General features: G+C 42.6%; 1 protein-coding gene across 2 annotated transcripts in view; it reads left to right on the forward strand.

The window, feature by feature from the left end:
• Nucleotides 1–310: 310 nt before the first annotated feature.
• AMFR (autocrine motility factor receptor) overlaps nt 311–21,843 on the forward strand; it is a 39,789-nt gene continuing 18,256 nt past the window's right edge. For both annotated transcript variants that reach the window (XM_030581286.1, XM_030581287.1), the window contains exons 1-8: nt 311–517; nt 5,161–5,253; nt 9,580–9,744; nt 13,248–13,400; nt 17,324–17,364; nt 17,836–17,968; nt 18,777–18,910; nt 20,791–20,901. In XM_030581286.1, the coding sequence (XP_030437146.1) occupies nt 311–517; nt 5,161–5,253; nt 9,580–9,744; nt 13,248–13,400; nt 17,324–17,364; nt 17,836–17,968; nt 18,777–18,910; nt 20,791–20,901 (1,037 nt within the window). The remainder of the gene's footprint in view (nt 518–5,160; nt 5,254–9,579; nt 9,745–13,247; nt 13,401–17,323; nt 17,365–17,835; nt 17,969–18,776; nt 18,911–20,790; nt 20,902–21,843) is intronic.

Raw genomic sequence — 21,843 nt, forward strand, 5'->3', positions numbered from 1 at the left:
TGAAGGGAAATCAAAGCGCATCCGCCCTCCCTGCCCCCCTCAGGCCCCTCCAGCCGCGGGCGGTGCTGGGCGATCGGCGGCCGCGGGCAGGCCCGGGGCAGCAGCAGGGGGAGGCGCCCGCCCGCCCAGGCGCGGCGCGGCGCGGAGAGGAAGGAGGAGCCCGCGGAGGGCCAGCGAGTCGGGGCGCGTAGCTGCGGCCGCGGGAGTGCGAGCGGGAGGCGGCGGCTGCGGCGCCGGGAGGGAGGTTAGGCCGCGGGGGACAGGCCCGGCTCAGGGAAGCGGAGGGGGCCGCTGGAGGCCCGGGGCCGCCATGCCGCTGCTCTTCCTGGAGCGCTTCCCCTGGCCCAGCCTGCGCACCTACACCGGGCTCAGCGCGCTGGGGCTGCTCGCCAGCGTCGTCAGCGCCTACCGCGCCCTCAGCCAGGGCCCCGCGGGGCACTCGGAGCCGCCGTCCGCCGCCGGGCCCCAGCCCCTGGACATCGCCTACTACCTGCTGTCTGACAGCCTCTGCGTCTGGGTGAGAGCGGGGCGGGGGCCTGGGGCGGGAGTGGGGGGACAGGGGCCCGCGGGCGGGCAGTGGGGCTGGGGGGGAAGAGAGGGGCCCGGGGGCGGGCAGTGGGGGGACAGAGGCCCTGGGGCGGGCAGCAGGGAGGAGAGAGGGGCCCTGGGGTGGGCAGTGGGGCTGGGGGGGCTGGGAGTGGGGGGAGAGGGGCCCTGGGGTGGGCAGTGGGGCTGGGAGGGCTGGGAGTGGGGAGAGAGGGGTCCTGGGGTGGGTAGTGGGGCTGGGGGGGGCTGGGAGTGGGGGGAGAGGGGCCCGGGGGGGGCAGGAGTGGGGGGAGAGGGGCCCTGGGGCAAGTAGTGGGTTTGGGGACATAGAGGGTCCTGTAGGACAGGTAGCAGGGCTGGAGGTTCTGGGGGGCGCTGAGGGGTGGGTAGCTGGGCTGGGGGTGGCTAAGTATTCCCAAAGGAATGAGTGATGTTGTGGGGCTCGCTTTGCAGGAGGGTGACCTGTGGATCCCCCGGGGGTGTAATTGCCTTGCTGCCCCAGGGACCAGGCCCCAGAAATGCCTGGCCTGGCTTCCAGCTCCCTCTGGGGATAACAGGGTCCCCCAGACTTGGAAGAAATAGTTCCCTCTCCCCCAACAAGCAGGCTCTTGTGTAAATAGCACAGCCATGGTTCAAACATACCCTGCTGTAGTTCACTGGTCACTGGATTGAATCTGGACTAGGTCTGTAGTGACTAATAGCTGCAACTGTGTGTTGAGGCTGGTCATTGGTTTGTCTGACATGAGTCTGATGGTCTGAGTCTGGTTTCGAAGGTCCAGTTGTAGAGGTTAGGCTCAGTCACTAAACAGAAGTCCTCTGTATCAGTTTCTGGGCCCCGTAGTATGATTTACACCAGGATTTAAAATGTCTGGGTCAGAAGAGATGTGTAAGGGGGTGTAAATTACATGTTAAGTAGGTGCAAGTTTGCACTGGTAAACTTTAATGCATGCATTAGGGAAATTGTTCAAAATTTCTCGCTGCTGTTAACACCGTTTTGGCTTCATCAGTGTTCACAATTTTGGGAGTCATAGAGTAGGCGGAATGCTGGTTTGGGTCTAAACACTAATAGTCTGTCTGCTGTCAGCTTCCTGTGTTCCTAAAACAGGTGGACTTGAGCCAATGCTAGCAATGTTAAGAAACTTCTATATAGTATTGGGCTAGAGGCTGGAAGAAAACTTTCCTAGAATTTAGTCCCAATGTCTACATTCCAAAAATTGGTGAGCCTCCCTTGTTAGCTTCAGCAGAGAGGACAAAGAGTGTGAACACTCCACAGGAATTTAACTCACTTTGTCCTTAGAACTGGTCCCTCCAGGTCAGGGTTGAGTCAGATTGGGAGAAGCAATCTGGACATAGTGTTCATAGTCCATCTGTTCTGTTACTAAGCAGAGTTTTCTCTCTTTGGCTGTCAATTTGGCAGATTTCAGTTTATAAATTAAAAAAGGAGTTAAAGTCAGTTAATCTTATGTTTTAATGTTAAAAACATACTTTGCTCTTTTGGCTTGGACCCAATTTTTAATTTGGGGCCCAGATCAAGAAATCAGGGTTTACTAGTCTTTACTGATCTTTTAAAGGATGTTGTATGTATTTTTTGGAAGTGGTTTTGTGTTCTCTCTCTCTCTCTTTCACACACACACTCACACACAGTGGTGATCCTCCAGGCTCTTCAATGGTTTTGCAAGACTCAGACTGTGTTAATTTACATGAAAGCGGTGTAAAACGAAACAGAAGTGAGATTGTACTCTGTCTTTGTGGTCACTAAGATAATATGTAATATGTTAATTATGGCAGCATATCCATGTGTGTGTACCACAGTTTGTACTTGGATAAAGTATATGCTTTGTGCTCAATATAATATTTTAATGTCTTTCTCTTTTTACATGAAAATTATTTTTAAAGTAACCTGTTTAAAGGGATGTTGTCAATTTAAAGGGATGTTGTCAATTTAGGTATCTGGACACTAAAAAACAATAGTGTTTACTATGTCTGTGATGCTTTGGGATCAGCCAATGAGACAATTCAAAACATTAAACATGATACTCAGTAATAAATATTAGTAAGAGAGAATTCTGCCTTTTGCCCAAAATTTTGAAAGTTGTAAAAACAAGATTTTGCAAAACCTAAGGCGAGTAGAAATGTTTCCATAATCTTAAAAAGAAAAAATCACCTGCAGTGTCAGAAACCAAAACATGCAGCATGAGAACCTGAAAATGGAAGTGACTATAAATGACAACATTTATTATTATTATTTGTGTTACCATAGTACTTAGGAGCCCTAGTCATTGACCAGGACCCCACTGTGTGAGGTGCTGTACAAACAGAATAAAAAGACTATCCCTACTTCATTGATTTTCATTGTCCGTGCCTATTGATACTAAAAAAACCTCAATGAACATAAAGAGTGACTGGGTATATTAGATTTTTAAAATTCCTTTGTGTTTAATAATCCCAGGTGGTGTTGCCAATCTGTAGGTAAATTGCTTTACCATATATGATTTTTAAATTGACTATCGGTACATTTTCAAAAGTGCAAAAGACATTTAAAGGCTCTTGAGCCCCTTTAGAAAATGGGATTTAGGTTCCCAAGTTGGTTAGGTGCTTTGGAAAATTGTACGGTGTCCCTTTAAAGTGCTGTGTTGTTGGAATGTATCCTCCCGTTATTTCTTTTCTCACTCCTTGTATCCTATATAGTTCAAAAGTTAATCAAGAGGATTGGTTGGCAAAAAAAATGAGAAACCAGTTTAAGCAATTCAGTATTTTCTACTCATTACGATTTTCATTGAAATGACTGTCAAGAGCTATAATCCCAGAGAGATTTAACTGGCGTAGTTCCAGAAAGTAGATAAGTTTTGTTTATTAGATTTTCAGGCCTGGTATGAATGATGTCACTGTGAACATGTTCAGACTGGAGTATTCTGACTTGTGTTCAGCAATTTAAATACCAAGGTGAGAGAGATTTAGAAAATTTCAGCACAGACCAACCTAGAGCCTAATTTTGCTTGATGTCTGTGTTATGCAAAGCATTAGCTGTGACAGGTGTGTAGTTAGACTTGCATATTGGCATCAGGCATAATCAAGCTTTTATGGCTTCTGTAAAATTTTTTTTTTAAACTAAAATATACGTTTGTAATTTAGGAGGGAAACAACTTGATCATTTTAAAAACAATTCCTTGTAAAGGACCCTGTCAACTTAAATTTGGCCCCAAATTTAAAATTTGCTAGCATGTTTTATCAACCCTGAGACTAACGGAAGTATTTCACAATTAAAAAAAAAAGTTCAAATGAAAACAGTGTATTTTAAACAAATAAGTATTCTCCTGTGTGTTTGGGTGGCAAATATTCCAAAATTAAGAACTTGGAAATGACACTGACTATTAGCAAAGGGAAACTGACTTTATTGATTTTTATTGTCTGGGCTGAGAGAAAAGCAAAAAGTCAGAGCATAAAGAGTGAAAAGTAAATGGATTTTAAAAATGATAACTTTGAATAATCTATTAAAGTGTTTATAGTAAGATATATTTGTTTGCTGCATATATGATTTTTAAACTGACAGTGTCCCTTTTAAGTGCTAAGTATCAGATGGGTAGCCGTGTTACTCTGTATCCACAAAAACAAGGAGGAGTCTGGTGGCACCTTAAAGACTAACAAATTTATTTGGACATAAGCTTTCATGGGTAAAAAAACCCACTTCATCAATTATTGGGAGTGGACCACATCCACCCTGACTAAATTGGCCTTCATCATTGGTTCTCCACTTGTAAGGTAACTCCCTTCTCTTCATGTACCAATATGTATTTATGCCTGTATTTGTAATTTTCACTCCATGCATCTGAAGAAGTGGGTTTTTTACCCACAAAAGCTTATGCCCAAATAAATCTGTTAGTCTTTAAGGTGCCACCAGACTCCTCGTTGCCTTTTAAGTACTATATTTTTAAAATGTTAAAGTTTATGAACTTTATTCTAGAAAATATCCACAATAATTTGTACTAACTACTGAATCTGATGCAGTTTTAAAAGTTTTTAATATGTTAAACTGGTTCAGTTAAATGATGATTGCTAATCTAAACTAGGCTCTTAGATTAAAAAATGGTTTGAACAAGTCATTAGTCATTTCTGAATGCCACTGACCTGATGATGTGGGGCATCATAAATCAGCTGTTGCTAAAACTTAAAGCCAGTGGAAACCAGAAAGTAAAATTTACTGGGAACAAAAGTGAATTTGACTGATCAGTTTTTATTGTCTAAGCTGAGATGGATAAAATAAGTAAACTAAATAAATAGTGAAAGGAAAATCAAATTCTGACATTATTTCATTTTTAATAATGTAAGATATTAACGATAACTTGGGTAAAGAAATCAGTTTCCTTGCAAATTTAGGTGTGGTAGCTTGGTTACCTGTATAATGATGCTGTTGCTCTTAATGACACAGATCAATGTTTCCACAAACGAAGTGGTAATGACATGAATTCTACTGTATGGTGCCTAGAAGTTAGGCTTTAGGAAGGGTCATATTTTACAGGCTGCCTGAAACAACTACTGTACTGCACAATAACAAGGAGGTGAGATATAGTGCTCTCTTTTATGAATAGGACTAAAATATGTTTAATTTTTTTGTAGGTACTGGTGAATACTGCCTGCTGTTTCCTGATGTTGATTGCTAAATTAATCCAGTGTGCAGTGTTTGGTCCTCTTCGTGTTAGTGAGAAGCAGGTAAGTAAAACATATGAGGTTTCTAGACTAATTGCATTGCTCTGAGATACTTATTTTCTTAATCTGTCTCTTATTTATCTTCACGTGGTTTTTTTTTTTTTTTTGTGGGGGTACGTGAATGATTTTAATCTCTCATCTGGGAATACTGAGAGCTGCACAGGCTAACATTTAGTACCCTAACAGATGCAAATGATACAAATTTAAAGATACAAATGTAGCTCTTATGATTTACAATCATTTTTTAAAAAATAAGATTAATTTTGCTCATCTTTCTATCAAAATTGCTTCCCTTTTTAACCTCAAGCCTAGATGATGATTTGTCCATGATTTAGAGAGATCCCCTTTTGATATTTTGAAAATGCACATTCAATAACATTTATGGAAGTTTAAAATAAACCAAGAAGCCCTTTGCAGTTCTCTTATGGGTAAACTACTCAGTTCATATATAAGTATCCATAAATCTTCTGGCTTGTTTCTGAAGAGGAACTTCAATTTTGGTGAACTGCTATTTTATTTTAAAAGGACACCTGTCAACTAGGAAATTAAACTTCCATCAGAAATTTTGTTCCTGTACTTACAAGTGCTCTTAATTTTAAAGGAAATTAGAGGAAAACAGTTCTCTATTTTTGATTTTAGTTTACTTTGTGCACTTTTTTACATAGTCAATTTCGCTGTTTTAGTACTGGTCAGCTACAACTCTTTTCTCATGCTCTGTCATGATGACATAATTCTCATGCACCTTCAACCTCTGCAAGAAGAGGATGTTTCCCATCAGTGGCAGTTGGCGGACACGTGGACAGAGAGGGCAGGAGAGCTGAGCCCAAGCCCATTTGTTACCGGCCCTAGGCTTGCCGCTCTTCTAAACATCAGCAAGGAAGCAGGAAAAACATTTTTAAAGGATTTGTAAAAAGATTTCAGGACATACTATTTAAAAGCTGTTCTGTCAGAAAATGGAGTTATTTTGAAAATTAATTTTCAGAAATCAAGTTGACTGTGTCCCTTCAAAGTATGTTCATTCTCTCTCTCTCTATCTATATACACACATGCAGTCATTGAAAAAAATTAAGCCATAGAAGTTTTAATGTAACAGGCATGCAGTGCAAATGGGGCACTATTATTTACTTGTTCATAGATCTCTTGCAATCTATCATATTGGTGATTCACAAACCTAAAGACCTCTGAATGCAGTGCCTATGCTTTAAAAGTGAGGCACTCTCCCAGGACTTCCTGCTAGATTTTTTTCAGTTGTCCATGGTGACCATATGGACATGGAATTCAAAGCAGTGTCAGTGCTAGTTTCTAGTGTGTTCGCTGTCCCTTTAAAAATTGAAATGTACTTTGATAGCTTCCTTTGAAAGACAGGCTATATATGTTGGTCGGTCAAAAATGTGATCACCCTGAAGGAATTATTAGCCTGTTCTAGCTGTCTTGCTGCTGATTTCATTGTGTTTTTACAAAGAGGATTGATATATTTTTTTTCTATAAAGCCTTCCTATGCCTTGCAAATTGTACACTGGCTTTTATCCTGCAGTAACTAACCGGTGTACTGTCTTTCTTTCTGATTGCATGTGTGTGGGAACACTTTTCCTGTCTCACTGTTGCTCATCTCCTCCCTTTTTGTGTGTAGCCATTATGTTGGAGACCAAGTATCTTATACATTGAGTGTTTTTAGAGGGTTAGATTTTTGTGACTTTCTCTTAATTTCCTACAGTGGCTGAAGAAAGGTTTAATATGTATATACCAGCAATCCAGAAATGAAAATGGCAATATTGGTAGCCTTGCAGCCACATTGCTATGATACTGAGGATCCAGTTGAGATCAAGGCCCCATTGTGTTAAGCACTGTACAAATACATAGTAAAAAAACCTTTATCTATAATGCTGCACCGTCTTGTTGCAGTGGTACAAAAGAAACATCATTTAGTCAATACACCTTAAGAGAAAGGGGTGTCTAGTGGAGGCTAGGTAGATGACAGGCAGCATGTATAAAAATGGATGATTTAAAATAATCAAAAATAACCTATGTTAAGGCCTAAATTTACTATAATCTAGTTAAATCACTTAAAATAATTTAAAAAAATAAATTAGAACATGTTTGTCACCAAGTTTTAAAGAAAGTCAAACCTTTGGTGGGAGTGACTGGCTAAAAGCCTGGAACCAAAGTTTGTTGACATGCTAAATCAGCTTTTGACTGACAGCAGTAGCCTCTCTTGCCAGTGCAAAGAGAATATTTTCTTCAGTTCAGCGTATTCAAGTTCAGGTCAGTGACAGGTTCATTCAAGTTAAGAAATCAGTTCGGAATTGGAAACACAGGAAAGCTTGTTTTCTTCTTCCAATCTGTGAACAAAAATTAGGTGTGAGAGGATGAGATCTACCGGTTCTAAAATCTTGAAGGGCATGGTGACCAGAAACAATCAGTTCAGTTTGCTAATTAAAGATAAATAGTTTGCAAAGAGAGAGAAGCTGTTTAATAAATCAGTTTTAGATGCGAAACAAGTTTTGATAAACTTGTTTCTTAAGTATCCATCACAGTTAAGGTAGTTTTACTTAATTAAAAAAATGTTGTTTTTGTGCATTTTTAATGGTATTTGACTTTCCATCCAAATAGAGCTTGACACAAATCCCAAGTTTAAAAAAAGAAATCACAATTTTCTAACATAATTTAAAAATTCACATTTATCCAGATAGTTAATTTTTGTGTTAAGTAATTTAATTGCTTAAATTAATGTTTTTATAGTGTATCCTCCTGGTTAGCAAAAAGAAGCACTAAATTTAGTGTAAAGGCTGTATTTGTTTGCAAATAAGCATGTTTTAATGGCTACCAGCCAATGGGAATCAGCCTTCTTTAGAAAAATAACTAAAAAGTATAAATGCAAATCATGATTAAAATTGGTGATTTAAATCCATCCACCTTGATGGCAGGAATTTCTAATATTTCTCATTTTTGTCTTATTCATACCTGTTGTTTTAAAAATAATACAAGATATCCCCATCTAGCTGTCTGAATAGCTGGCCTATCACATTTTCATACTTCTGTTTCCTTCATCTTCCCTCCTGCCTATTATCTGTTCCACTGATCTTTTGCTTCTTAGCTCAACTGAGGGCTTGTCTACATCAGAAAGTTGCAGCGCTGGTGAGGGAGTTACAGCGCTGCAACTTAGGAGGTGTACACATCTGCAGGGCATCACCAGCGCTGCAACTCCCTGTTTGCAGCTCTGGCCGTACTCCCATTTTGTCTCGGGTGTAGAGGATCCAGCGCTGGTGATCCAGCGCTGGTAATCAAGTATAGACACTTACCAGCGCTTTTCTTGACCTCCTGAGGAAGCCTCTGGTAATCAAGCTGGTCTCCTTTCCCGGTTTGCTCTCTCGTTCCCCGAACCGCCGAGCAAGCAGGTCTCCTTCCCTGCGGTTTGCAGGGTGGTTCGGGGAACGCGAGAGCAAACCTCGGCGAAGCTGGTCTCCTTTCCCGGTTTGCTCTCTCGTTCCCCGAACCGCCGAGCAAGCAGGTCTCCTTCCCTGCGGTTTGCAGGGTGGTTCGGGGAACGCGAGAGCAAACCGCGGCGAAGCTGGTCTCCTTTCCCGGTTTGCTCTCTCGTTCCCCGAGCAAGCAGGTCTCCTTCCCTGCGGTTTGCAGGGTGGTTCGGGGAACGCGAGAGCAAACCGCGGCGAAGCTGGTCTCCTTTCCCGGTTTGCTCTCTCGTTCCCCAAACCGCCGAGCAAGCAGGTCTCCTTCCCTGCGGTTTGCAGGGTGGTTCGGGGAACGTGAGAGCAAACCGCGGCGAAGCTGGTCTCCTTTCCCGGTTTGCTCTCTCGTTCCCCGAGCAAGCAGGTCTCCTTCCCTGCGGTTTGCAGGGTGGTTCGGGGAACGCGAGAGCAAACCGCGGCGAAGCTGGTCTCCTTTCCCGGTTTGCTCTCGCGTTCCCCGAACCCCCCTTGAAGCCGCCCAACAGCGCTGCAGTGTGGCCACATCTAACAGCACTTGCAGCGCTGGTTGCTGTAAGTGTGGCCACTCTGCAGCGCTGGCCCTATACAGCTGTACTAATACAGCTGTAACAACCAGCGCTGCAAAATTTTAGATGTAGACATGGCCTGAGACCATAAGCTCCCTGGAGCAGGGACTGTCCTTTTACTCTCTCCAATATCTAGCACAGTGGAACTTGTAAGTACTGTCCGAAAGCATGTTGTGATTGTCAGATGAAGAAGCTGCATAAGTGCAAATTATTATAGGAGTATTTTTATTAATGAAGTAGCTGGGGTGGATAATTTTGTATTTGAGCTTTGTGTAACTACTTTGATTACCTACAGAAATAAATGTCTTCCTTTTTAGCATCTCAAGGACAAATTCTGGAATTTCATCTTCTACAAGTTTATCTTTATTTTTGGTGTGCTGAATGTTCAGACAGTGGAAGAGGTGGTCATGTGGTGCCTCTGGTTCTCTGGGCTTGTGTTTCTCCACCTTATGGTTCAGCTCTGCAAGGATCGATTTGAATATGTAAGTTTTTCGTAGTGCCTGTGTGTTGGGAGATGTGAGTTCTGCTCCTAGTGCCAGCACTGATTCACTGTGTGGCCTTGGTTGTGTCGCTTAGGGCTTGATTTTTCAGAGATGTTGAGCACTCATGTCTCCTATTGACTTCAAACTCAGCTGTGAATCCTCAGCACCTCTGAAAAGCAGGTCCTTAATCTCCCTGCTACAGTTCTCCCATCTTAAATGATCATCCCATGTTAAATGATATTTATCCTTTTTCATAAAATGCTGGAAGATCCTCAGATGCAAAGCTCCAAGTGTTCTTGCCTTGCCTAGAATTACTGCTATAAATATCCTTTTTAAAAAAAAGTGTCTTCCTCAAATTGCCTTAGCTAAGAATTCTAGAAAATCACCCTTAGTTTGATGCCCAGTTGGGTAGTTTTCTGAGGATAGTTTGAAATTTTTTTGATCTCTCAAAGTAAAATGACAAAGAATAGAGCAAAAGGAATTGGATTTCATTGCGTGTTTATAGTTTCTGTGCAGTTTTCATGCTTTGAAATAGTTATGATCATTGTGCCTCTATCAAGAACTGATGGCACACAATGCATCTTTATATGTACTGTATATTTTAAGCTGTATCCCAAGCGATATCTGTATTAGAGAGTTAAATAGTGAGTCACAGACGGGGAGAGTAGTGAATAGGCTCAGGCGAGGAGGAAAGACGGTCATCATCTGGGAAGTGAAATGAGATGGAGAATTGCAGAGAGGTCGTACCAGGTGGCTGGAGCTGTAGAGGACATGGCTTTTGCACCAATAGCAATGAGACTATGGAGAACTAAGATGGTTCTAAACAAGGATGGGGAGCAGAGTAGTGAGAAACAATGCCTAAAGGTTAAGTTATTGGAGTGCACATTTGATAGGGGTCTTAAAAGGAATGAAGTATCAGTTCAGTTTTAGTTAAATAAACAAATTGACCCTTATGGAAACAGTTGTAATCTGATTCCTCTTGTTGGGCCAGGTCTGTTTATTATGCTGGACATATGAACAGAGATATAATGTAGATTACAAAATTGAAAGCTTTCACATGGTAGTGTGGGTGCGCCACAATATAAGTTACCTGACGAGCACTTTAATTCTCTTTTTTATGGACTATTATTGAGATTAGAAAAATCAGCTTTGTACTTTGAGTAATTGTAGACACTTAAGTATCTATAAGGTATGTGCTGCTTTCTTTGCTTCAGTGTCATTAAATAAAAGCCTGAGCCAGACTGAATTCTCTGGTTTACCCCAAACTTTATATTTTAAGGCCTCTTGTATTCCCCAGTTTTTTCCCGTTTCACCACCCAGGAAGGGTTGCCTTTCCAGCAGTTTGATAGTGGCCTTAAGTGAAATGAGATTGAGTGGGGTGGAATAACTGTAAACCAGAGATCAACAGGAGGGTTATCTAGCAGTTCTTGGTGTACTGAAGAGATCTTCTAGAAGGCTAAGAGAGAGCGGACTGTAAAGGTAGAAATGCTTATTGCATTTGAGTGAGAGTTCTTAAGAAAGGCGCTCTGGTACTGGGACTTTCTTTCTTGTTGAAGGAAAACATTAAAGTCTGGATTATAACATGTTTCTTGATAAATGTGTGACTACGAAGCTGACTCCAACTCAAATGGGGAAAGAAGAATGAATTTAGCAACTGAATGCATGAAATATGTGAGCCAACTTAATAATTAACCAAACACCCCAGACTCAGAGTTTCATCCTTAAATTAAGATGACTTTATTTTTGGTATAATCTATAAGCAAAGCATATCAGAATTTTCAGTTAAAATTATGTGTAATCTTAAATAATATAAAGGAACTATTTTTCAGTCTTCTGATCAAAAGGTGAGCATGGTCTATCAATACCTGGATGGAGAGAGATTTCTGATGGGTCTTTAATCTAGGGGAAAAAGGCATAACAAGATCCAGCGTTGGAAGCTGGAGTTAGACAAATTCAAACTAGAAATAAGGCACAATTTTTTTAACAGCAAGGGTAACTAATCATTGGAACAACTTACCTATTGAAGTAGTGTATTCTCCATCCCTTGACATCTTTAAATCAATAATAGATGTCTTTCTAAAACATACCCTCCAGTAGGGTTGCCAACTTCCTATTCGCACAAAACCAAACACCCTACCCCCGCCCCTTTCCCGAGGTCCCACCCCCACTCACTGCATTCCCCCTCCTTTGGTGATTCACTCTCTCCCATCACTCACTTTCACTGGGCTAGGGTAGGGGGCTGGGGTTCAGGAGGGAATGAGGGCTCTAACTGGGAGTGCAGGCTCTGTGGTGGGACCAGAAATGAGGGGTTCAAGGTGTGGGAGGGGACTTGAGGCTGGGGCAGGGAGTTTGGGTGTGGGAGGGATTGAGGGCTCCAGCTGGGGGTGTGGGCTCTGGGGTGGAGCTAGGGATGAGGGGTTTGAGGTGCAGGAGGAGGCTCCAGGCTGGGCAGTGGGGCCGAGGGAGTTGGAGTATAGGAGCAGGCTGTGGGTTGAGGCAGAGAGTTGTGGTGCAGGAGGGGGTGAGGGCTCTGGGTTGGGACCAGGGATGAGGGGTTCAGGGTGTGGGAAGGGGTTCTGGGCTGGGGCATGGGGTTGGGGTTCAGGGGGCTGAGGGCTCTGGGGTGGGGCCAGGGATGAGGGCTTTGGGGTGGAGGAGGGTGCTCAGGGTTTGGGAGGGCAGGCTCAGGGCTGGGGCAGGGGTTGGGGTTCGAGATTGGGGCATGGGCTTACCTCAGGTGGCTCCCAGTCAGCGGCGCAGCAGGGCTAAGGCAGGCTCCCTGCCTGTCCTGGCTCCACGCTGTGCACACCCCAGAAACAATCAGCAGCTCCAGGTCCTAGGCAGGGGGACCATGAGGCTACACGCACTGCTCTCACTCGCAGGCACCACCTCTGCCCCCAGCTCTGAGTGCGGAGCCCTTGCTTGGGGCAGGAGCAGTGTGCAGAGCCCTGTGCGCTCCCTCCCCCCCGCCCCCCGCTTAAGAGCCAGACCTGCAGCTGGCCACTTCCAGAGCACAGCGCGGTGCCAGCCAGGACAGGTAGGGGCTAGTCTGCCTTAGCATCGCAGCACCGCTGACCAGACTTTTAACGGTCCAGTCGGCAGTACTGACCAAAGCCATCAGGGTCCCTTTTTGATTGGATGTTCTGGTGGAAAAGCGGACACCTGGTCACCCTACCCTCCAGCTCAAACAGAAGTTATGGGCTTGATGCAGAAATTGCTGGGTGAGGTTCTGCGGCCTAAGTTATGCAGGAGGTCACTCTAGACAGTGGTCCCTTCTGGCTTTAAAATCTGTGAATATAAATGAAAGCTAGAGTCACAAGGCCTTAGGGAGTGTATGTGTGTTTTGTTTTTTTCTTTCTCCCTGCCCTCCTAGCTGCTTGGGTTAGCTGGTTGAGGTTGCGACACTGGTTAGGTAGTAATTAGGTTCAATTGAATACGTGGTGGGTGAAGGCAATAGGGAGAGGACCAGTTTGTTAACACTATTTTGTATTTTTATGTTTTAGCTTTCCTTCTCTCCCACCACCCCAATGAGCAGCCACGTCAGAGTCCTGACTCTGCTGATTGCCATGTTACTCTCCTGTTTTGGTCTAGCAGTTATCTGTGGTGTTGTCGGCTATACGCATGGAATGCACACTCTAGCTTTCATGGCCGCAGAGGTGAGACTTACTTTATATGCAAGCTGGTTTGCACTTTGTTTTTCCTCTTATCTTTGGTTTATTTGGGGGCTTCAGCAGTTTGGTTTTTGAAAGTCTCCAGACAGAAAGAATTAAAATAAATACTGTACTATTGCAAAGCAGCCACCAGATCTGTGTTTATCCTGGTGTTAAACTTAGGACTGCAAATCATCTTTGCTTGACGAGGCAATAGCTATAATAAATCCATACAATGCTGCCTGCTTTCGGCATAGCTGAAATCAAGACATCTGTATATGAGAAAAACCGATGAGCATGCTTCATGAGAAATACAGGAAGAATTAGGTGAAGTGTCTGTTAGAATGTATTTATTTTTCCTGTTCAGTATGGACTAGAATAGTTATCTAAATCAATTTCTCCAATGTAGTACAGGTTGAACCTCTGTAGTCCAGCACCCTTGGGACCTGACCAGTGCCAAATCAGAGAATTTGCTGAACTACAGGAGGTCAGTACAGAGTACCAGTGGGTCTCCATAGGGGCAGGAAGTAAGGGTGTGGGGGGTGCTGCAGCACCCCCAGGCTTTGTGCCTAGTGTGGCTCCCCGCCCAGGGACCCTGCTGCCACCTGGGGTCCTGGCCACCAGCCCTGCACCAGTTTGTAAGCACAGGGCTGCCAGCGCGTGAGAGGCACCGGGTGAGGAGGGCAAAGGAGGGAGCTTGGTGCCAGTGGATGCTCTGCACCCACTGTTTTTTCCTTGTGGGTGCTCCAGCCCAGGGGCACCCACAGAGTCGGCGCCTATGCCACAGAGTGTCAGACCAAGGAGTGCCAGATTAGAGAGGTTTAACCTGTATTTCTCCATTTATTCTTTACTTATTAGGGGTGGAACAAGTATATATTTTCCTTAGTTCATGTACCACATAGTGGTTATCTGGACCATCTTAATGTTAAATCAGTCCAAACTGTAAGTAGGAGGATCTAGTACTGTCAGACACAATGGAGCGAGGAAACAATTGGGGACTTCTAGGGGATGGTTGGAGACACCTAGTTAGAGCAGAGGCGCCTGCTGCAGGGCTGTGGGCATTTCAATACGTGGCACTTGTATTTAAGTTTCAGCTAAGATTGACCTGAACACAGAAATGAGCCAGACGGCGTGTAGAGTGAAACGGAACTGAAGATTTGTTTCTGATAGCTGAGCCCTTTCTAACATTGCCTCTCTCATTCTAATAGGCACCTCAGCTGAGTCTTCCTCTTTCGCATGAAGCACGCTCATTAGTTTTTCTCATACACAGATGTATTGATTTCAATTTGCCAAAAGTAGGCAGCATGGAAAGGATTTATCATAGCTACCACCTCTTAAAGCAAAGATGATTTACAGCCCTAAGTTTAACACTGAGATAAACACAGATGTATCTGTCTCATACCAATGTATTTTTAAAAACAAGTTCTGAAAAATCAGGTGTGTCAAGTGAATTGATATAGCTCTTAGGTGTCTGATTAACAAACCAGGGGCACTGTCCTGCCAGCACTTACTTGCGTGAGTAGAGTGTTTGATTTCAGTGGGCCCGTACTCATGTGAGTGAAATTACCAATGTGAGTCTGCAAGTTGAGCTTCAGGAGATACACTCGTGTTCTTTTCTGTATGTCTCCTAACATTGACCTCCGGTGATGATCCTCGAACTTAAAGGAAAAAGTAGCGAAACTGCAGTGAAAGGCTTTTGAAATGTTTTCCTGCTAACAGCCCATCTGATGCTCTTTAAAATGGACACTGCCAACTATATTGCATTTGAGTATATGTAATTATATTGGATTTTTAAAAGTACCCTATTAGTCTATTTCCTGACTTTGCAAACATTGATTTAGCTTTATTCCCCTGTGTTTTCAGTAGAGTGATGTGAATGTGATTCTCAGGTTTTAACCAGGCTTCTTCCTTCTCTTTGTGTTGCCTAGTCCCTCCTCTTCTCAGGAGGATGACAGAGTTGAGTTTTGGGAGGGATGTGAATGTGGTAAGGGAAGTAGGTTGTGTTCTGAAGGGGCCTGGCAAGTATAGGTCAGTGTTTTGCACATTGGCCTGCTAAACCCAGGGTTGTGAGTTCAATCCTTGAGGGGGCCCTTTAGGGATCTGGGGCAAAAATCTGAGGATTGGTCCCGCTTTGAGCAGGGGGCTGGACTAGATGACCTCTTGAGGTCCCTTCCAATCCTGGTGTTCTATGATCTATAAAGGGCAGTATGTTGCTTCTGAATAAACATTTAAAATACTAAAGTGCAATGCTCTAGATACACAACCAAGCATATCCTGTGAAATGAGTCCATTTTTCCCCATGACTTTTCTTTTTCTTCAGTTAAAGGAAATTTAATTTTAAAAAAATTACATAAATGCAACACAGGGTTGAAATTTTAAAAGTATGAAAGACAGGACATTCAGGTGTGGTTCGGACAGCAACCGTAGTTTGGTCATATTGAAAGTGAATAGTAAAACATTCAAGTTAACACCCTGTCTCTGATACATTTTGAATACATTTCTAGGATTATTTTTTTTACAATAATACAGCCATTGTTCTGACTGAAATCTTCATATTTTATGATCAGCAAATCATCCAAGCAACATATACTGGTCAGACTACAAGCAAGTAATGTCAGCAAATCGCTCGGTATTGTCTTATGTTCTAATCAGGACCTATCTTTCATAAAAAAGTTAAGTCAGCCACACAATCTGCTCCTGTCACATACATGACAATTAAATCTTCTTACGTTGCTGATGCAGTCATATACCAAACTACAGAAACAGAAAAGTTACTGTACTTTGTTCTCAAGAGGTCTTCTAGTTACAGGGAAAATTTCTGAGCAAGCCAATGAGCAAAAGTAAATATAAAACACAAATTAAATCCCTGCGGTGAAACAGAAAGATTATAAGATCTGCTGGATGGATAAACTGTTGAGCACAGATTTATGTCAAAGCCAGGACATGGCATGAAGTACCTGATAAGGAAAACATCTGTCAAGGGAAAACCCAAAGAGTTTAGGCCCTATATTTTAGCTACTGTAAGAATTGTAATACGGTGGGCTGTGTACTAGAGTCTAAATATCTTGTTTTAATTCACTACTTTGTTGTAAAGATATTTGTACTCTTTGGTGCTCAGGCAGCAAGGACAGCAAAATTAATCCAATTGGCCAATTGAGAGTAGGGTGAAGTGATCCGTGTATTGTACGTAGAATCCATAAACACACACTGATCTTCAGGATGAGAGAGGCTACATTGAAAACAAAATATTATATAATTGATTAATGCAAATCTGTGATTGAAATTTTAAATGTAGAAAAGGACATTTACATTCCCCTGGCAGCTGTAACAGCCCAAAACAAAATATACTCCCCGTACTTCTACTTCTGGGAAAAGGATGAAAGAACGAATACATTAGTTATGTTGCTTAATGTACTACTGGAAGGCACTCAGATTCTACAATGAGGAGTGTGGTACAAGATGTAATTCTATGCAGGTTCTTGTATCTACTATTACATAACACTAGAGACAGAGATTATTCCTGCAGTGATTATGTCCACCTCAGCAAAAGGAATGAAAATGACTTAGAGGTGCTTTCTTAGTCCCACTTAATACTTCTAGCTACTAATAAGCATCAGTGTGTTTCCTTGAGCTTCACACTTTGTTCCTGCCCACAGTGGGATAAGAACTGTGCTATGTGTGGCGGCAGGGAGCTAGCAAAGTTCTGATCCCAGCATAGACAGGGCTTTAGAACATTAAGGTTTAAGGAGGCAGCACGATCTATAAGACAGAGCGAAGAGTTGGGAGTCAGGAGTCCTCGGTTCTATTCCTGGCTCTACCACTGGTTCACTGTGACCCTTGTCTAGTTGCTTCCACTCCCTGCCTCAGTAGCCCTATCTGTAAAACAGGGAGGAATTATATTAATGATTGATTTTTTTTTCTCCTTACAGTCTCTACTTGTGACAGTGAGAACTGCTCATGTGATTTTACGGTAAGTAGCATATGTTTTAGGTGATACCCATGCCAAGATGTTGGTGCAGGTAGGTGCTTCCCTTCGAAGGTGGTGCTTAGTTATTTTGTTTGTTTGCAAATGGGACTTTTTGAGAGGGACAGAGATTATTTATTGTAGATCATATTTTTCAGTAATACAGTAGTGAGCATACAACTAAGGAAGTTATTAATAATGGTGTATCTTAAGCATGGACTCAAATATAACCACACAAGGCTTAAAGAAGGCTGAGATATCCCAAGACCAAGGGCTAAATTCTGATTGCCTTGCTTATCATGAATAGTGCTGTTGAAATCATAGAGTTTAATTAGTCAGGTGAATAAGAAAGACCTAAGTGAGCGGGAAAGAGGAGAAACAGCAGCAGGAGGGGAAAAAATTGTAAACAATGTGATTAAAGTCAAGTTCAGTTTCTAACCTTTTTTATAAATAACTTTGACTTCTCTTCTCTTCCAGTTATGTAATTCATCTCTGGGATCTCAACCATGAAGGAACCTGGGAGGGCAAGGGAACATATGTGTATTATACAGATTTTGTCATGGAGCTAACCTTGCTTTCACTGGACCTGATGCATCATATTCACATGCTGGTATGTAACACTGAAGTCAGTGCTAAGCAAACAGAATTGTCTTAATACAAAGTGACCTGGCCATGCACATTTTTAATTTTTAACGGACTGAACGTTACACAGAAGGTGTTTAAGTAGAGAAATGGAAATGTAATGTTGCTCTGTAGACATTGTTTCTACCTAGATCATTGAACTCTGTGAAAGCCATTTTGTTTTGGTGTTTTAGCTCTCTATATAATTATAGGTTCTGTATAATTATGTTTCGCAGATGTTTCACTTCAAATTGATATGTACTTGAGTAATGTCAGGCTTGAATTATCAAGAAAAGTAAATTATTTCCATCCCCAGCAAGAGACATCAAATTGGTCAGGAGTGAATGTAACTTCTTTTTTGTTGTAAATACTTTACTATTTAAGTAGTGTTAAGAATGTAAACTGCAGGTGGTTCTTGTGATTGTATTTGAACACAGAACACAAAATAACCTGGGCTAATATTGGTTTATCTCTTATTTAGATATTTCTTCCTGCTCTTAAGAGCCTGATCCAATTCCCATTGGCAGAAATAATCTTCTAACTGAAGCTTCCTCCCTTCCGAGGTTGTAAAGGCTGGGTAGATGTTTCTCTGAAAACAAAATTTTCATGTCTGAGGGTGGAACAGCTGATAATGGTTTGGGTTTTTCTGAAACAGCCAGATTGGAATTTTCTGAGCCCTTCAGGCTGGAACACTCTAGTGACTTGTACGATGTATATTGCATTTTCTGATATTTTTCAGTTCTTCTCTTTAGCATCTTGGTATTTGCTTCTGAGCACCGTTTTGTTTTGTTTTAAAGCTGTTTGGCAATATCTGGTTGTCGATGGCCAGCCTGGTGATTTTTATGCAGTTGCGTTATTTGTTCCACGAGGTTCAGCGTAGAATCCGTCGTCACAAGAACTACTTGCGTGTGGTTGGAAACATGGAAGCTAGGTGAGTAAGTGATGAGTGAGTTTAAAGTGCCGAGTTGGATCCTGAAGAGCCTCCTGATAAACAAATCGATGTGAGGGAGTTGCATTATTTACCATGTGTTAATATAAATGGCTTGTGAAACACAAATTTGCTGATCCAGCTAGGTCAAGTCTTCTCACTTATACTTTGTCATCATACTGATTCTTTGTTTCCTCATCCCCTCTGCTAGAAGTAGACCCCTCTTAGTGCTTGTCTGTGCCTAAAACGCTAAAGGGGCATAGCACCACCGCTGCAGCAGTTCAGTATAGACGCTACCTACGCTGACAGGAGGGATTCTTCCATCGACATGGGTAATGTACCTTCTCAAGAAGCAGTAGCTAGGTCAACGGAAGAATTCTTCTGTTGTCCTAGTGCTGTCTACACGAAGACCTAGATCAGCTTAGTTGCGGTAGTGGCATCCGGAGCCCCGGGCCCTCTTAAATCACTGGTCCCAGGGCAGCTGCTCTCTTTGCCTCCCCACTCCCCTCCCGCCTGTTGGCAGCCAGAGGGCACAAAAGGGGCAGAGGCTGAAATGCTGCAGGGTCCTTTGCCACAGCAGTGCTTTAACATTGCTGCCCCCCCCCCCCGGTGCCATTGGTGGGGTGTGCAACAATGTCAAAGAGCTGCTGCAGCAAAGGACCCATCCTTAAAGCACTGCCCCTTCCTCCCCCCACCTCCCGTCGGTCCTGCCGGCACAGACCTTACCAGCAGGGCCGCTGACATGGGAGGCAAAAGGGGCGGCAGCCCTTTAATGTGGGCTGGGTGTGGGCTAGTGCAGGTTCTCACCGGTATGGAGTACCAGCCCCTACCAACTCACTTTCACCCCTGGCTCCAGGGCTAATGCATGCTCAGAGAGAAGCCTGATGCTCCATCCTTAACCCCCACCATTACCAATAGGAGAAATGCCTGTAGGATGTTAAATCACCAAAGATTACATGAACTCTTCACAATGGTCTTCCTTATTTTCTTTTGTGGATTTCAATAAAATTCTTAGTTTGTTTTTATTAGTGATCCTTGTAGGCTTAATTTTTTTTGAAAGAACTTTTGGCTTGAAGTTGTATTGAGTCTAAAAGTGTTCAGATACTCCTTCCTTAGAGTCAAATTGTCCTCACTATGGACCTCAATGACTGATTGTTTTTGGGGTGTTCTCGTTTGTAATGATGGACTAGACCTTTAGTCTACACAGTGTTTTCTGTCAATATGACTGCTTTGTGAGAGCTCTAGTATATTGCAAGACTGTTTATGAAACTGCCGATTTAAATTTGCACCATGCTTGTGTGTGGATTGTCACTTAACATCTTCAAAATAGCATATTCTACACTAATTTTATTGAAAAGCTTTCCTGTGGCACTCATCACCATAGCCTCTGCACTTGGCTGCTAGAAACTAGTTGTCTACATAGAGTTTTATCTTAAACTTTTTTTAAAGTGTATATGAGGGAGTGTAAAATTGCCTGAAACCACAAACGTTTACACCAGAGAAGAGAAGAACTTCCACTTTGATGTAAACAACTGAATTTGGTTTTAAAAAGTATAACTTATTCTTAAGCCAAGACTCTGCATGCTATACCTTGTGTGTCCTCAGCCTAACGATGAGTCTTGGAGAAGTAGCAAGGAAGTCCATGGACACCTTCCCTTTTCATAACTAGATGGGACAGAGGTCTCAAAACTGATGCAATGAAATCCAGAACTTTCTTCTCTTCTAACTGTGGTCATGTTATGGAAAAAGCTGCAAACTACTGCTCTATATCAACCCAGAGTGAATGGCTAGTGCAGTGAATGAAGGTTTCTAATGGAAGAACTTTTAGGTGTGTAGCTGTGCTGGGCTCGGTGTGATCATTGTTTTGTCTGTTCCCATTGTAGGTTTGCAGTTGCAACTCCTGAAGAGCTAGCTATCAATAATGATGACTGCGCCATTTGCTGGGACTCCATGCAGACTGCCCGTAAACTCCCATGTGGGCACCTCTTCCACAAGTATGTATCTGGTGAATTGATTGCAGAAAGTACCTTGCTGTATATAGATGCTTGGTTTGAGCAAGCTCAGCTTTTTTCCTCTGTCTTTACCTTCGTTTCCTCCAAGAAGATTTATTATTTTTTGGGTGGTAGATGAAAAACCAGAGACAACACCTTACCCTTGTGCTTAAAACAAACAAAGTGGGAGTTGGGTAGGGAGGCAGGGGCTTTCTGAAGTACCTGTTGACTAACTTGAAGGATCAGTTAAATGCTTTGTCCATGTGTTGTATGATCATGTTTCTTTTGTTAATAGCTCCTTCTCTGGCTCTCTACTGGCTGTTAGTTATCAAATCAGAGGTTATGATTGGGGGTAATTTGTTGTTATTCACTGCAAACCTTTTCATAAATATTTATTGGCATTCCATGAAGCCTCTAATGAGATAATTTGTCACTGATGTAGAATCTCCTTTCACAAAGCTACAGAACCCTATGAATATTTAATCACCAGCCATGCACTTGAGAAGCAGAGGCTCTCCTCTTCAGAAAGTTGTTTTCCATGTATCTAAAATGGTATCTTTGCATTCTTTCTGAACTCAGGTTACTCTGAGCTGCATGGTGCCAGCTAATTAGTGAGAGAGGCAACATGTTAAATTGGATGACTTAAACTCAGCTATAAAAACCTGATCTAATAAATTAACCATGATACCATCTAAGAATTAATTATCTCTTCTCATCATTGTCCTTTTTTTGCTACTAGCAGGCTAAACATGAAGCTTTCGTTCTTGTTCTTGGATATGTGGGAGTTCATAGCTCTTTAGTTTTAGAGTTGGGAGGTGGTGGAATAGCTTTTGTTTGCACAAGATCATAAACTGCCTATGTGCAGGATGTACAAAAAGAGATGGTAGCCCAGATACACGTGGTTAAGATCAGCCTTGTACCTTTAGGTTGGGTTTTCAAAGGAGT

The sequence above is a fragment of the Gopherus evgoodei genome, chromosome 12 (assembly GCF_007399415.2).
Source record: "Gopherus evgoodei ecotype Sinaloan lineage chromosome 12, rGopEvg1_v1.p, whole genome shotgun sequence".
Classification (NCBI taxonomy): Eukaryota; Metazoa; Chordata; order Testudines; family Testudinidae; genus Gopherus; species Gopherus evgoodei.